The sequence below is a fragment of the Phyllostomus hastatus genome, unplaced genomic scaffold (genome assembly GCF_019186645.2).
Source record: "Phyllostomus hastatus isolate PE091 unplaced genomic scaffold, TTU_PhHast_1.1 phas_scaffold_78, whole genome shotgun sequence".
In the NCBI taxonomy this organism is placed as follows: domain Eukaryota; kingdom Metazoa; phylum Chordata; class Mammalia; order Chiroptera; family Phyllostomidae; genus Phyllostomus; species Phyllostomus hastatus.
Window position 1 is genome coordinate 111,214,898 of NW_025334041.1, and position 16,413 is coordinate 111,231,310.

The 16,413-nt window shown below is 38.4% G+C and overlaps 3 protein-coding genes across 10 annotated transcripts in view; 1 reads left to right on the forward strand and 2 right to left on the reverse strand.

Annotated features, from left to right (window-relative positions):
* ARHGEF33 (Rho guanine nucleotide exchange factor 33) overlaps positions 1-6,151 on the reverse strand; it is a 116,244-nt gene extending 110,093 nt beyond the window's left edge. For 6 of the 7 annotated variants that reach the window (XR_006784355.1, XM_045827083.1, XM_045827081.1 and 3 more), the window contains exons 1-2: positions 6,024-6,151; positions 923-992 (exon numbers count right to left, since the gene is read on the reverse strand). The gene's annotated coding sequence lies outside the window, so the exon portion shown is untranslated. Of the gene's footprint in view, positions 1-922; positions 993-1,725; positions 1,760-6,023 lie in introns of those variants that run through there. The other variant, XM_045827082.1, reaches the window with a different exon arrangement.
* A 2,104-nt stretch (positions 6,152-8,255) lies between these two features.
* Positions 8,256-15,445, reverse strand: MORN2 (MORN repeat containing 2). Its single transcript, XM_045828110.1, has 4 exons — positions 15,332-15,445; positions 12,838-12,944; positions 11,724-11,860; positions 8,256-8,484 (listed from the first exon to the last, which is right to left on the reverse strand). The coding sequence occupies exons 3-4, from the start codon at positions 11,858-11,860 to the stop codon at positions 8,382-8,384; spliced, it is 240 nt and encodes a 79-aa protein (XP_045684066.1). The 5' UTR covers positions 12,838-12,944; positions 15,332-15,445; the 3' UTR covers positions 8,256-8,381.
* A 77-nt stretch (positions 15,446-15,522) lies between these two features.
* Positions 15,523-16,413, forward strand: part of DHX57 (DExH-box helicase 57) — a 54,536-nt gene continuing 53,645 nt past the window's right edge. For both annotated transcript variants that reach the window (XM_045827716.1, XM_045827717.1), the window contains exon 1: positions 15,523-15,683. The gene's annotated coding sequence lies outside the window, so the exon portion shown is untranslated. The remainder of the gene's footprint in view (positions 15,684-16,413) is intronic.

The window sequence follows — 16,413 nt, forward strand, 5'->3', positions numbered from 1 at the left end:
GCAGTTAGATGCCTAATGTTTGCTAAATGAACATTTCAGTTATCATTTGAGGGTAGATGTTTATATTATTAAATATACAGTAAAATCCAACCTCCTCTATTCATTAATGTAGATAGGAAGTAGATAGGAAGTGTGATACAGTGAAGAGCACATGGGCAAAAAGAAATTTATGGAAGAATTTATGCCAAACCAACAGTGGTTATGCTTGGAAAGCAGATTGGAGCAGGAGGGGACGAGCTTTCAGAGTTTACTTACAGTCTTCTGTCTGGATCAAGCTTGTTTGCTTGTTTGTTTTACAATGCGTACTTTTCAGTTTTGAAACTTAAAAATCATGTTTTAAACTTTGGGACTTTTTTCTTAAGTGCATGAGACATTTAGCTTCAAACTCCTGCTGTGTTCATTATTTTTGTGACTCTGCATACCTTACGTAACCTTTAGAAACCTAAATTTCCTCTACTGTGATGTGAGGGTGATTCCTATGTCACATAGCTCCTGTGTCACACAGCCTCGCATAAAGTAAGGACTCAGCAAATATTAGTTGAGTGTAAAATTTGTTGTTCCTAAGGTTTTTCTGCAAGCCCCAAAGACATGTAAAATAGAACTCAGTCAAAAGACGTAGTTCATTATTTTCTCAGTACTGTAAGCGTTCATGTACGCAGTGAAACTCTGGGGTGACATGGATAGTTTATACGGTGGCTATTAGCTTTGACCTCTAACTAATAATAGAATCTCGTAATATTTTTATATGTTTGTTTTTAAACAAAGAAAGGTTACAGAATTCTTCAGAGTAATTTATAGTGCTTGCACTTCAAGAATAAAGTAAAGTGCTGGTTTAAACTAAGTATAAGTGCATTGGTTTAAAGTAAGCTCTCAGTTTATCTGTGTTCTTATTAGAAATAAGTTCTTTGCAATTTCCACTCACCTCATGGCCTGTCTCCAGCAGTAGACATCACACCATGTTTCGAAAAGTCTTCCTGATTTCTCTAGAGGGTCTATAAAAAATAAAATGCCATTAATAATGATAGGTGCCTTGTAATTTATACCATCCTTTGTTCCTGTAATTTTAGAACTAAAAGTTTTCATTATATATGCAACTGACTGTTGCTAAAATTTTCTAGTAGTTCAAAAAATGTAAGTAAATATATTTATATTTATATTTATATTTATATTAAAAATATAAAAGTAAAAGTTCTTGTTTCTCATAGTCTTTTAATTTTTAAGTCACTTGGTGTTAAGTAGGTACAACTACCTCAATATTTGTATCTTTGGACTAACTACTAAAAATAAATACCTATGTATTTAAAAACATAGTTGGAGTATTCCAACATGGGTCAGGGAGCTTTGCTAAATAAGGAGAGTTCAAAGCAGTTCATCTGATCCTAAAATGATAGAAGCCAAATCTAGAGGTTTTCCTAAGTATCCCACATTAAATGAAGTCACCTACTTCAAGTGACAATGACATAGGTTTGTAATGGGTTTTTCTGTAGAGGCTAATTGAAGTGATCTACAGTCAAAATGAAATACAAACCCATTTGGAAAACACTTTATGATTTATCTTGTTTTTGTGAACAGTGCAACAAGTTCCAAGCCAGCTACCTCTTTTATTTATTTTTCATTATCTGAAACCTCTAGGGCAGTTTGGCTGTGTCACTGAATCTTTTTTAAAAATTTAAAATCATTTTAATATATTTAGCTATCAATACATATTAAAACTCATGAATTTACTCTGGTATCTTCTTAAATTTCCGTTCAACCCCTGCAATTCCAGTACAACATTCTGTCTTCTCCTCTTTCCATAGTCTGGGCTTCAGTCTCTTGACCTGTAGAACTGGCACAGCAGTGGTAATGGTAGCCTCACGGTGCAGGTATCAGGATTAAGGGAGACGAAGGCTGAGGGCCAGAGCAGAATGTGGGCAGTAGCAGAATCAGAAGCTTACTCAGTCACCCATACCATTTTGTCGAGGTCCCTGTCCATTATCCTAAGCAAATCTATGTTTACTCCCAGCTAAGCTTACACTTTTTTTCCTTTTAACTTTACAGGTATTATTTTTTAATTCTATTTGTGCATAATGCTATTCTTTGTCTTGAAAGAATGGGAGAGGCCATGGAAAGCCTGGTATTGGCTTTGTCAGTCACTGCTAACTGCGACCCTGTCTCCATTCTCTCCTTTTCTTCCAGTAACCCAGTTAAAAAACTGTATCTTGCCTTCCTCTTTATAGCTACATGTAACCATGAGAATAGATCCTCCCCATCAGGTACAAGTAGGAAGAATGTGAGTGACCTCTGGCACGTCTCCTTAAAAGAGAGAAAGCATCTTTTTCTTCCTACTTCTCCTTCCTGCTGGCCGACCACCAGTGAGGTCAGTGGCATCCTAGCAATCTCTTTGGACCAAGACATGATGCACAAGGATGGCGGAAGAGCCGCACAGCAGGGACCTGGGTCCCTCACACGCGGACCTGCTCTAACAGCTCTGGACTGCCTTCCTCTGGGCTTTTCTTTTTTTAATGTAAGAGAGAAATAAACTTGCAGCTTATTTAAGCCACTATTATCTTGACTTTCTTATCTACAGATGAACCCACCCTGTATGCTGGCACTCCAGGAAGTTGTCTAGAACCAAGAATCATTCTTAATTCTTGAAACTTTTTTTCATTTCCTTTGAGCACGTCTGTGCTTTCTATTAACAAATTCTTCCTTCTTTAAAGCCTCTAATGTGTCACTCCAGTCCTTGTTTTTGCCCTTTCTCCCTTTCATCACTCATATTTCAGATATTACACTCATTTGAGCTCTGCAGATACGAATTTTAACTCTCAGATATTGGAAAATGGGGCACAAAAATTGGGGAAGAAAAAAGGAAGTTTGCCTAAAATTGTCTTTAGCTTTCTTTGTGAATTATAGAAAGAATGGTTCATTTCAATTCAATAAGCATTTATTAAGCACACCCTATGTAAAAGGCAGTGTCATGTGCTGGGAGAATTATAAAGATGACATTGCTCCTCCTTCAAGGAGCTTACCATCTAGTAGGAAAGATGAGACACATGAATGTGACAAATGCAGTGAGAAAAGTGTAACATGCCTAGAGCTTTCAGAGGAGAAAAGGGGGGCCCCATTTGTGGGGACTAGAGAAAGTTTCATGAAGAGGATAGGATTTGAGGTGGGCTTTGAACAATTTGTAAAAATGATAAAAAGAGGATCCACAAAGGAACAGAGGCAAAAGTTACAAGGCATGGGTAGATTTAGGGATCCTAGGGAGCATGGAGGATAGAGTAGGGGGTAAGGCTAGACAGGTAGATTGGGGACAGATACGGGGCTGTGAATATCCTCTTCAAAGGCTGCTCTGCAGTGGAGAGTTTAAGGAGTCACTGAAAGTTTTTAAGCAAGGGAGGAACTGGATCACATGTCCTCGGTAAGAAGATGTCTGTTTGTCATGTTATAAGAAAGACGGGCCACAAAGAGGCCAGTGAGTGGGCACCTTTAATACTCCAAGTTGAAGGTGAAATGACCTGAATTAGGATAGGAAGGAAAGCAAGGCAAGGAAAGCACAGAGAGTTGAAAGCAACATTTCAAAAGCTACTAAATGAGTTGCATGTCTGCTTTGCCCAGGAAAAAGAGTTGGATTATAATTCTCAGATTCAGAAGTGGAGAATATATCCATTAAAGAATTTTTTAAATTTTTCTACACTTACTTGAACTAGAAAACTAAAAAAAGGCTGAATATGCTGTAACAACAAACTTAATTGGTTCTGCAATTTTAGCAGAGCGTTTTCCCCCCAGATGCCAATTGGGAGTGCACTGAAGAACTACTAGGAGATGGAGACAAAGTATTGAAAAGCATCTTAGCAAAGAAATGCAACCATCCCTTCTTTTCCATTGTTCATCTTTTTTCCTGGTATTATGGTAAAAAGCAGGTGTCTGGGTAATTTAAAAGGAAGGTTCCTTCCACTTTTGCCCAATTATCTCTTTACCCACCTTTATTCGTTATCTCTACCCACCCCACCTACCCACAAACTCTGTAAGAAATCCAGTGAAGATTTAAGAGGAAAGGGTTTTCTAGAGTGCATAAGAATTTTCTAATATTTGCCTATTTGTTTCTCACTAAAAATATGCCAGCATAGCCAGCAGAAAAATAGAAAAAACTGGTATACACCCATATAAAGGTACTGTATTCTCAAATAGCTTTGAGTTAAGTAACCCCAAATCCCCCTAAAAATATCCTAAATAGCTACTTCCTCATATTCAGGGGACAAATTCTATGGAGTTCCTCAAATATACAAATTTGAATATCTGATCAGGTGCAGCTTTCTCTTTTTATTTTTCTGATTACTTTAGGAAAACTTAAATGGATGTTAATACTAACATTTTTTTCTCAGTAAGAGCAGGAGCAAACAGCAAAATAATTGTGAACCTACCAATTAGAAGAGTGTCTTTTATAATATCTAGCAATTTATGGTTTAATTCACCTTATTTGGGGCCCTGAAAGCACCTTACAAGTAAATAATGAGGATTTTTTCCTTCTATGACTCCCCAGGTGATTCCTGGTGCTCTCGACAGCGCAAATGATTAATCAAGTCACTAGGGGCAGGCAGCAGTAATGTGATTGTCAAAACTATGGCTATTGGCAAATTGTGTTTCACTGTCAAGTTAATTGTGTGTGTGTGTGTGTGTGTGTTTTGAGAGGTGATCAGTGTGAGAATCTGCATTTTCAACATTGTCCCTGAGAGAAAATTATGAACCTAAAGATTTTTACATTTTAAAAATCTCCAGAAACATATAAAAATATTCAGCAACTCGTACACCAGTCCTAAAATTCAAAATCAAAGGTTCTTAACCTGGGGTCTACAGATAAGATTCAGACAATCCGTAAATCCCCTGAAATTGTATGGAAAATTTTGTGTGATTTTATATTTTTTTTGTAAAGGGGATTGGCTTGGTACCCAAAGATTATTAAAGCGATCCTTGACCCTGAAAAGGTTAAGAACTACTACCATTAAAAAAAAAAGAAGAAAGGGAGGGGGAGAGAGAGACAAATGTATGTGAGGTTGGTACAAGGCACTTGTCTGTTAACGTTTATATTTGTATTAAAAGTTAACAATAGTATGATCATCTTCCTTTCAAAAGCCTCTGAGATTGCATTAGATTACATTTTTTAGATTGCATTTTCAGAGCCCATAGTATTAAAAAAACTGTAGATGTTAATTAAATTCATGAAAACTTTAGAATAAATGTGTGGCAGAAATTTATTTCTCTAGTATAAATTTCTGATCATTTATGGTAAATCCTTCAGAAGTGCCTTCAATGAAATGACTATGTCATTTGCAGCAATATAATTTTGTACTATTTAAAAAGACAAAAAGGTATTAAAAAACAAATGTCTATATTTTCAAAATACTATTGTTTTATCGTATAAAACCCATATAATTCTAGTTCTAATTATTATGGAATACTACTCTCATTTAACTAAAGAATAAAAATCTTTCAAGTGAACCCAATTCTTATCCTGCTCCCAAAACCCCGTACAGGGTTTAGAATTAAGATTCACTAATTCCCTGCTAATTAATCAGTACATATTTTTCTGAATATAGCATGAGCTCTTTTATTTCTTTCTGTGTTACAAAAGGCACAAATCAACCTCCCTGCATTCCTAATCTTTTTCATTTTTTATTCTTAATGCTAAAGAAACATTGGATTTACTTGCCTTGTAAATAAAAAACCTATCACTCTTTAAGATTGCTGTCAAAATTTAATGCAGCTTCAGTTAAATATGTAACATGCAAAACTTTTCGGTCCCCAAACATTTAATTAGTTGACAACCTATAAAGGCAGATTATAACATAATTTTCAAACTAAGCAAGAAAATGAATGTTTTATAAATTGTTATAACTTTTTAATAAAAAGTTCTTTTTTTCAATAGCTAATTTAATGTTAGCATATTTGGAATCAAAATTAATAAGGATCGATGGGCTTTCTTCTCTTAATAAGAACACCCCTCTCAATTCCTCTCAAAGCACATAAAAGCACACACTTACCCCATGGTGCTTGCTGTGGTCATATCATCCTTGGATCCAGGCTTATCTGGATTCTGATTTAACTTAAAGGTTATAAAAAGAAGCAGAAGAGAGGTTTGACTTCCCCGGAAACGAGACTGTCATATGCTAACTAGGCTTTTAAATGAGGAAAACTAGTGTCTCTTCTAATTATATAAGCTCCAGGTCAAATTCTAGCATCAACTAATCAAGTAACTGAACTGTGTTTAGTTTCAAGGAGTAGAAGAAAGAAAGCTGTTTAAGAGGGATCACTTTGGTCTCTTAGAAAACTGGAAACTCGAGCATTGAAACGTTATTTAATTATCAGTACAGTTAAAGATTTTAAAAGCAAAGTATATATCTTGCTACTTTAAATAATTCAAAAAATATTGGGGAAATTTAGTTTGCAGTAAAGCAAATGTTTTGTATTTTTCAGAAGTTTTGAATTTGCATTATATATATGTCCTGCTCCTGAAAAACATCCTCTCACCTGATCTTACCCTGTCTAGTATTTGTCCTTATACATTCCAGTACAATAATATTTTCATTCTAAAAGAATACATTAATACTAAGCAACAAATTCAAAAATGTCAAATTTTTAAACTGTATCTTTGAACACTAAAAAGTAGGGTCTTTTGAAATTAAATACAAAGCTATTATTATAAAAACTAACAAAAACACCATTTTTATTTTAATATTTTAATATTTTAAAATACATTTCAACACAGATTTATAGTACAACAAAAATTTTAAATATTTTGGCAATGGTATATTGAGAAACACAAGTTTTAGTAAGATTTTGGATAAAGAAATATGATACAGAAGTTGTCTAGTGCATGCACCATTTTTTGTCAGTTTTAGAATAATAGTTTCAGCAAAAACACTCAGGTCTTAATTGTAGTTTTTCATCTGTAGGTGCTATGCACTGTTCTGGTAATTGAAAAAAATTTATGTAGAAGGTAAAGCAGCTTTCTAGCCATAGAATATGTGAAGACACAAAGATCTAGTTTTGAGAAAATTGAGATGTGATTTACATACCATATGCAAAGCTTGCCCTTTTAACGTGAACAATCTGTGGTTTTTAGTATTCACAAGGTCGTGTAACCCTTACCACTAATTCTAGAACATCTTTCATCACTCAAAAAAGAAACCCCATGCCTCCCAATTCCTCCCTCCCCTGGCAGCCACTAATCTACTGAACATTTCACACAATGGCCATACATAATGTGGCCTTTGTGACTGGATTCTTTCACTTAGTACAATGTTTTCAAGGTTCATGTTGTAGCATGTATCAGTACTTCATCCTTTGGGGAGCTGAATAAAATTCCATTGTACGGATCTACCACCTTTGTGTATCCATTTATTAGATGATGGACATTTGGGTGTCTCCACTATTGGGCTGTTATGAATAATGCTGCTACAGACATTCCTGTGCAAGTCATTTCTCTCGGGTATATACTTAGGAATTGCTGGGTTGTATGGTAACTACATGTCTAACTTTTTGAGAAACCGTTTTCCACGGCAGCTATACCATTTTACATTCCCACCAGAAATGTTTGAGGATTCTACTTTCTCTTCATCCTTGCCAGACTATCTGTTGTTTTAACTAGAGCTATCCTAGTGATTGTGAAGTAGTATCTTACTGTGGGTCAAATTCATATTTCTCTCAAGAGTAATGATATTGCACATCTTTTCATTTGCTCACTAGGCATTATTTTTTCTTTTGAGGAAATGTCTATTCAAATCCCTTGCCCATTTATTAATTGGGTTGTCTCTTTACTTATATATATTTATATATGAGTAATTTATGTATTCTGGAAACCAAACCTTTATCAGATATTTGATCTCCAAATATTTTCTCCCATTCTGTGGATTATCTTTTCTTTTTTTTTAAATTGATTTTGAGAGAGAGAGAGAGATGAATTTGTTTTCCACTTATTCATGCATTCATTGGTTGGTTCCTGCATGTGCCCTGACTAGCAATCAAACCCACAACCTTTGTGTATCAGGATGACTCTCTCACCAGCAGAGCTAGTGGCCAGGGCCATCTTTTCATTTTCTTGATAGTTTCCTTTAACACATATACTTTTTAACAATGGCAAAATTCAGGCACAGGATTGGAAATGGACTTTGCCATGATTTGGATAGTTTTGCTGTTTAAATAAGCAAACTCTCAACTGAATCATTTTATTTTAAACTAATTATAAGATGATGAAAATAAAGTTCAAAAAGGCATAAGTGAATGACGGCTTTATTGGCAAAATTATAATAGAGAGGTGGTGTGTGAAGTTATTTCGGATGACATATTTGTTTTCCTTACAACGAACAGCTTCAATCACCACATTAAAACTTGCAGAACATCTACATGTGGAGCTTTAGCTTCAGGCCCGGGGCAGCTGTGAAATGAAAGATGCCGCACCACTCCAGCCCTTGGGTGTCAGTGTACTGTCCTACGCCTTCCACCCTGCAATAGTAAGAAATGCTTATTCATTAACCAAGACCAGGAACTTACAAGCCAAACATAAGACTGTCTACTTAGTGACATATTATATGCTATTGTCTGAAAAATTACAGCTTTCCATTTTCAGACTTTGATTTAAAACCCAGCACTTCAGTGGATTGAGTGCAGGCTGCGAACCAAAGTGTCGCAGGTTCAATTCCCAGCCAGGGTACATGCCTGGGTGGCAGGCCATAACCCCCAGCAACCACACATTGATGTTTCTCTCTCTCTCTATCTTCCTCCCTTCCCTCTCTAAAAATAAAATAAAATCTTAAAAAACAACACCAACAAAAAAACAAAAACCCAGCACCCTGTTTTCATGTCCTATAAAAAAACCAAACTGTTAATATTAGTGTTTCAAATAACCACTGTCATTATAGAAATTCTGGTGTCCAAGATTTTAAGATCACATAAGTTAGGTTTACACAAAACTCAAAACAGTTTAAAAATGAAAAGTTCACTTCTGGCCAAGATGGAGGCGTAGGGGGACACACTGTGCCTCCTCACACAACCAAAATTAAGTACAACAAAAATTTAGAAACAAAAAAACAACCAGAACAGACAGAGAATTGAACTGTATGGAAGTCCTGACAACCATTCATCCAGACCAGTAAGAGAGGCAGAGAGGGGTCGCAGCAGAAAAAAGTGGTGGCTGGTACACACAGGGCGCAGGCGGCAGTTGGCAGACACCAGGTGCACAGGTGGCGGCTAGCAGACCCCAGTGGCAGACCCTGGGCACGGGCACCGGAGTGGGCGTGGGTGTGGGGAGGCAACAAGCAGATCCAGTAAGGTACACAAGGCAGCTGGCTGTCCGCAGTCACACATTTGTGCGCAGATAAACCAAGTGAAAACGGGCAGTGAGACAGACTGCACAACCCAGGGCCCCAGTGCTGGGAAATAAAGCCTAAAAGCACCGTTGAAAACACTTGTGGAGGTTGAGGTGCTGAGAGAGACTCCCAGCCTTACAGGAGAGTTCTTTGGAGAGACCCACAGGATCCTAGAACGTACACAAGCCCACCCACCTGGGGAACCAGCACCAGAAGGGCCCAGTTTGCTTGTGGGAAGTGGCAGAAGGGACTGAAATCCAACAGAGAGCGGAGCAAGTGCCATTGTTCCCTCTCTGACCCAGCCCCCACATACACCGTCACAACCCAGTGATGAGGAGAGGCTTAGGAACCTCCAAGACATCTTTAAACATTCCAACATCCGAATTATAGGGGTACCAGAAGGAGAAGAGAAAGAGCAACAAGTGGAAAAGTTACTTGAACAAATAATAAAGAGAACTACCCCAATCTGGCAAAGGAAATAGACTTCCAGGAAGTCCAGGAAGCTCAGAGAGTCCCAAAGAAGTTGGACTCAAGGAGGAACACACCAAGGCACATCATAATTACATTACCCAAGATTAGAATGAAGGAGAGAAGCCTAGAAGCAGCAAGAGATAAGGGGACAGTCACCTACAAAGGAGTTCCCATCAGACTGTCAGCTGATTTCTCAAAAGAGACCTTACAGACAAGAAAGGGCTGGAAAGAATTATTTCAAGTCATGAAAGGCAAGGACCTACATCGAAGATTGCTCTATCCAGCAAAGCTTTCATTTAGAATAGAAGGGCAGATAAAGTGCTTCTCGGATAAGGTCAAGTTAAAGGAGCTCATCATCACCAAGCCCTTATTTTATGAAATGTTAAAGGGACTTATCTAAGAAAAAGAAGATAAAAAATATGAACAGTAAAAAGACAGCAAACTCACAGTTATTAACAACCACATCTAAAACAAAAGCAAACTAAGCAAACAACTAGAACAGGAACAGAACCACAGAAATGGAGATCACATGGAGGGATAGTGACAGGGGAGTGGGAGGAGAAAAGAGGGGGAAAAGGTACAGAGAATAAGTAGCATAGATGGTAGGGAGAAAATAGACAGGGGGAGGGCAAGAATGGTATAAGAAATGTAGAAGCCAAAGAACTTATGACACATGGACATGAACTAAAAGGGAGGAATGTGGGTGGGAGGGGGTGTGCAGGGGGGAGGGGAGTGAAGGGGTAAATGGGACAACTGTAATAGCATAATCAATAAAATATATTTTAAAAATCAGTAAAAAATGAAAAGTTTATATTAGGTCATTTATTTATGAGACAAATATGCATTGACCATCGACTATGTTCAGGTACTGTGTTCTATGCTGATGTCTCCTTGGACTCTTTGGAGTGGTAAAAATGCACTTCACTTAAACAAACAGACCTTTATTCCATGAGTTAGATTTCTCTCCCTTTATTAACATAACTGGAAAAAGTTTATGTGTTAACATCATAGACTTGGAGTCGATATAAGTGGATACCCCTCTCCCCTCCTCAAAATGTATTCACATCAATCACTTCATAACAATTAGGCTGCATTTTCAATTCTGGAAATAATAAAGAGGTATTTATAAATGAACATGAACCTCTGGATGACACGGCATAATATTCGGTATAAAGATTAAGCTTGTAGCCCTGGCCAAGTGGCTCAGTTGGTTAGAGCAATATCTGGAAACCCCAAGGCTGTGGGTTTAATCCCAGCCAGGGCACATAAAAAAATCAACCAATGAATGCATAAATAAGTAGAAAAACAAATTGATATCTTTCTCTCTCTAAAAATCAATAAATAAAAAAAACTTTTTTAAATAAAAGATTAAGCTTGTAAAGTGGGTACCTTTCTACAATTTGAAAATTAACCAATTTTGTGTACATTTTAAAAATTAGCTTAGTAAAAATGTACACAAATATCAGGTCACAATAAGATATACAATTATGACATTATCCCCAAAGCTGCTTTTTAAAAATTTAACAAGATATTTCAAGTAAAAGTAATTTTTAGCTTAAATTTTCTCAATAATTGCAATAAGCTTTCCATTCCCAAGCTAACTGCAAAAAATGTTATGGGAATAGGAGAGTTCAAGAGGAAATAAATGAAAAGTCTTAACAGATTATCACCATGAATGATATTTTCTTTTGAAGGCTCATGACAGTCTTAGTATCTCGGACATCTTTTCTCTCAAAAAATAACCCAACATTTCTTACTATATTTGTATTACTGTATATTTGTAATATATTTTAACAATATATATTACAAAAGAGTGTTTAGCATTAACTAAATATAATATTTAATCAAACATGCCTGAAAAGAATCTTTAACAAAGAACTACAGTGATTTTTATGTTAAGCTTACCTATTTTCATTGAAATTTCCAATGTACTTTGCCCCATTCGGGAATGTGTAAGTCCCCAGTCCATGAAACATGTTGTCCTTAAAGTAGCCTTCATATGCTGCTCCTGAAAAATGTTCAAGTCTTCCAAAACCATTCATCTGTTCACAACAAAGGAAATGAGCTCAGTAACTATTTCCCTAGAGCACCTTGAAAATGTACATGTGTCTATCATCCACTTAGGTATTATTTAATCTATCATTGTATGACCCTCTGTTTCCATAAAAAACTAAGACATTTTAATAATTTTCCTTCATATGCATTTCTCCGTGAAGCCCCAACCTAACCTGGGGCACTTGACCATCCGGGGCACTTGACCATCCGGGGCACTTGAACATCATGTTTTAAATACCATGATGATGATAACAGGGGTCCCTGAGATGCCTTGAATTATCAAAAATCTTAAAGCGCAACCAGTTTGGTTAACCCAGGAAACAGTACACAGTTGTTAAGAACAAAAATTGAATTCAGCCCTGACTGGTGTGGCTCAGTGGGTTGGGCACCCTCCCACAAACTGCAACTGAAAGTCGTTGCTTCGATTCTCGGTCAGGGCACATGTCTGGGTTGCAGGCCAGGCCCTGGGTGTGGGGTGTGCGAGAGGCACCTGATTGATGTTTCTCTCACACATCAATGTTTCTCTTCTCTCTCCCTCCCTTCCCATCTCTCTAAAAATAAATAAATAAAATCTCTTTTAAAAAATTGTATTCAAGCAGCCCCAGGTATACATTCTTGTTTCATCACTTATTAGCTGGACAAAAAACCTGAGCCTGATTTACCTCCTTCGTAAAAAAGGACTATTAATAGTATCTACCTCATGAAATTGCTTTCAGGATTAAATAAGAAAATTATGTAATGAGTTTAGGTTTACCCAATGAACAGGAGATGAGAAAGATAATAATGACTAGTTCTCTGCATAACTTTAATATTATTCCTATGTTCATATATATATTAATTATAATCATTTGGTTTTCTGTTGTGTAGTCTTCTCATGTGTGTTTTTGATTAATGGAGAAATTCCTGGAATCATTTAATTAATAGGTTTACTTACTCACTGTCAGTATTCAAACGAAAATAATACCTTGTCATCTTTCCAGCTTCCTGTGTAGACAATCCCATTTGGAGTTGTATGAATACCTATTCCATTTCTCTCGAAGATTCCAGAAGGTGTTCTTGTACAGTCACCATCTAAACAAGAGAGACATACTGAAGATGATAGATGGGAACCTGTTTGACTAAGTAACAAAGTATTTACATTCAGGCCTAATCACAACTACACATATGAGTCCTTTGGATCCCTAGCACTGACACCAATGAGACCAGAGATGAGGAATTATAAGGTCTTGTAATCATTGAGACCCAGGAAGACTGACAGATCCCGTAAGTTGCCAAGGCACACTGCATAGACTTAACATTAGAATAGATTTAAAATCTGTTCACCTACATTATTTTATTTAATGGAGTTAGTATACCAGTAGTTGTTTTATTAAATGTTACAGTTCATTTTTTTACTCTTAAAGCTATTTAATTTTAGCCTGTATAGAAAAAGTAATTGAAATGTATGCTTACCATACTTGTCTCCATTTGGAAAAATAAAGTTTATCTTATACACTTCTGGAGCTGTTTTAAAAGATTTAGGGAAAGTCATATAAACTTAAATATTTTATGTCATAAGACCTATAACAAATATGCTTTAGGAGCAAACCAAATAGACTCACTTCATATGATCACAAGTGTATCATGCTTACTTGACATTCTACTATCTAGTGCAGGGTCCTGGGGAAATAAAATAATTTTGTCTACGTGATCATTTTGTGTAACTATCACTACAATCTAATTTTAAAATGTTTTAATCACCCAAAAAAGAAATCATGCACCCATGCACAGCTATCCTCCATCCCCTTAATTCCTCCATGCCCACCCCACCACAGCCCCAGCCCCTGGCAACCACTGATCTACGTTCTGTCTCTATGAGTTTGCATATTCTGGACATTTCATACAATATGTAGTCCTTTGTGATTGGCTTCTTTTACTTAGTATATTTACAAGGTTCATACATGTATTGATAAATAATTGTCCATTGTACAGAAATAACACATTTGTTTATCATTCATTAGTTGAGGGGCAGCTGAGTTATTTCCAGTTTTGGCTACTATAAAAATACTGCTATGGACATTCATATAAATTTTTATATGGACATGTGTTCTTATTTCTTCTGGGTAGCCTATATGATGTATTGACTGTCTCAGAGGTAAGGCAGAGTAAGGAATCTCTGATATGGCAGGAGAAAAATAGAAAATAAAGATAGTACGTGAAGAGGAGTGAGGGTGGAGGTGTCCAATCGAAATTAGATTGGAATGGAGACAGGATGAGAAAGGAAGCAGTAACCAAGGACTGGGGTGAACCTATGCCTCAGAGCATTGGAACATTTAGTGACCTAAAACACTACAGTTTTCCAATACTGAAGAAATAGTAAGTTGAAAAGACAAACACAAACACTGTCTACTAGAATGTTACTCAAAGTGTGGCCCATGCGTCAGAATCACCTGGGATGCTTGCAAGTTCCTAGGCTCTACCCTCACTACTGAATCAAAATATCTATGGGTGAGGCAAGAGAACTGACCTTTTTAATTTAAAAATTAAGTGCCAGGTGAGAAAAGCTAGAGGCTCATCCCCTCTGAGGAAATAGTTAATAACACGGTACCTAGAAGACTTTAAAATACATCCTCAGAGAGACAGAAACAGGTAGTTAGGAAAAAAACAAATGAGACGTCTAGGAAATATATAATTGATAAAATAAATCTCCTTAGAGGGGCTGAATAACAAAGATACGATTGAAAAGTAAATTAGTGAACTGGAATACAAACTTGAAAATCTTTCCCAGAAAGAAGCACAAAGGAAAACAGAGGTATCACCTAAGCAAAGCTTTTCAGATCTCCCCTCCCACCTAAACTTCTCTAGGAGCCCCCACAATACTCTGGCCTATCCCTACCATAGCACCGTAGGGCCCTGTTAAAAACAACACAAAACCAAAAAACGCAGTCTCCTATCACGATACCCAGCTCGTCTAGGTCAGGGGTCACAGGGTAGACCTCACCCTAGTGTCCAGCGTAGTAATTAGCACTTACTAGTAGGAACTGAATGTCTAGGAAATGAATGACACTTGGAAAGCAATCGTTAAATACGGAGCATTTAACTTGATCATACAAGAAACCGAATGGTTTTCAATTGCTCTTAAATGGCTCGATATTCCAAGCTTTGGAATGTTAGAGCTAGAAGGAACGAACCTAAGAGCTCGAGATCATCTGGCTGCACAGAGGAAACTGAAACGTGGAGAAGTCGGCACTAGCCTAAATTGTCACAACAGCAAACCAGCGGCCGAATCAGAGCTAGAATCCCGATCTCCTGATCCTCAGGCCAGGGGCTCACCGCGCCCCCCACCCCATCCCCCGTGTAGACTTTCAGGAAGTATGTCACACCGGCCCCGGAGTTACCAGGGACCGAGCTCTGCACAATGCGAGTTCTTTTTAAAGGCGCCCTTCCCCGCTCGGGGCGTTGGGAGGAAGGCCACTCACTTGACAGAGAGGTCCTGGAGAGATTTTCTTGACTCTGGGATTCCTCCGGAGTAGCCAGCTCTGCGGCGAAGAGGGAACCAAAAGCTAGATCTGAGCTGAGTGCGACTCGGTTGCTGGGGCAACCAGGCACCTTTCACCCGGAAATTAAAATGCGGGAGGCCAAGACTGAGCCAATCAGAAGGCGCCAGAGCTGTGCAGCTGCTGCTGGGCCGCGGCCGTGCGGCTCCAGGTGAGCTCCGTGAGGCTGGCGGTTCCCGGCGGGACCCCCACAGCCCTGAGCTCTCCCTACTGACAGCCGTCCCGGGAAACAGCACTGCGATCCCCGTACCGCCTCCCTCTCCGCGGACAAGGGGTGGGTGTCCGTGTGCATGGTTTTTGCGTCGCCCCGGTTGTTACTGTGCAGACCCTTCCACAGCCTCCCTTTGCCGTGGTCTGATGGGATCCAGCCTGTTTGGCTGGGGCCGGTGAGTCTGGACCAGCAGAATCTCAGACCCTGGGAACGGGCCAGGCGGGGGTCGACAGCTGAGTTAGTCCACCAGCCTGAGGCTGGAGGCGGGGGAGCTAAACTCGGGCTCCCGAGGGGAGTAAAGGATTGGATTGGAAGGGCTCAGATTTCATTTCCTGTCTTCTCGAACCTAATGGCTCTGTGGGAGAGAGGAATGGGGATGATTCTTGCTCAAAGAAAGGTCCTAGGTCTGGGTATGTGCTGGAGGGGGAATACGGAGTCAGTCAGAGATTTGCCTGGAAGGCGAGTGGTGTGTGTGAGCGTTGAGCGCCCCGCTTAGTGATTCTGTTTCTGGGAACCAGACTCGGGTGTGAAACAAAGGATAGTCTTCGAGCCAAACTTAGGTCCCTATGTCCACGGTGAAAAGAGATAGCTGGAATCTTCCCAGGCTAAATGGTATTGAATAGTGGAGTCTGCCTATGTGGATTATACACCCTAATTCCTGTACCCCGGAAAACGTCTGGGGAGAGACATGTTGGCTGCAGACAGCAAGTCTTCACTCAGAATTTGAGACACTTTCTGGTTTGGTGTGAGGCGAGTAGTTGATCGCTCTTTAGGCAAGCTTGCTGTGGCTTGG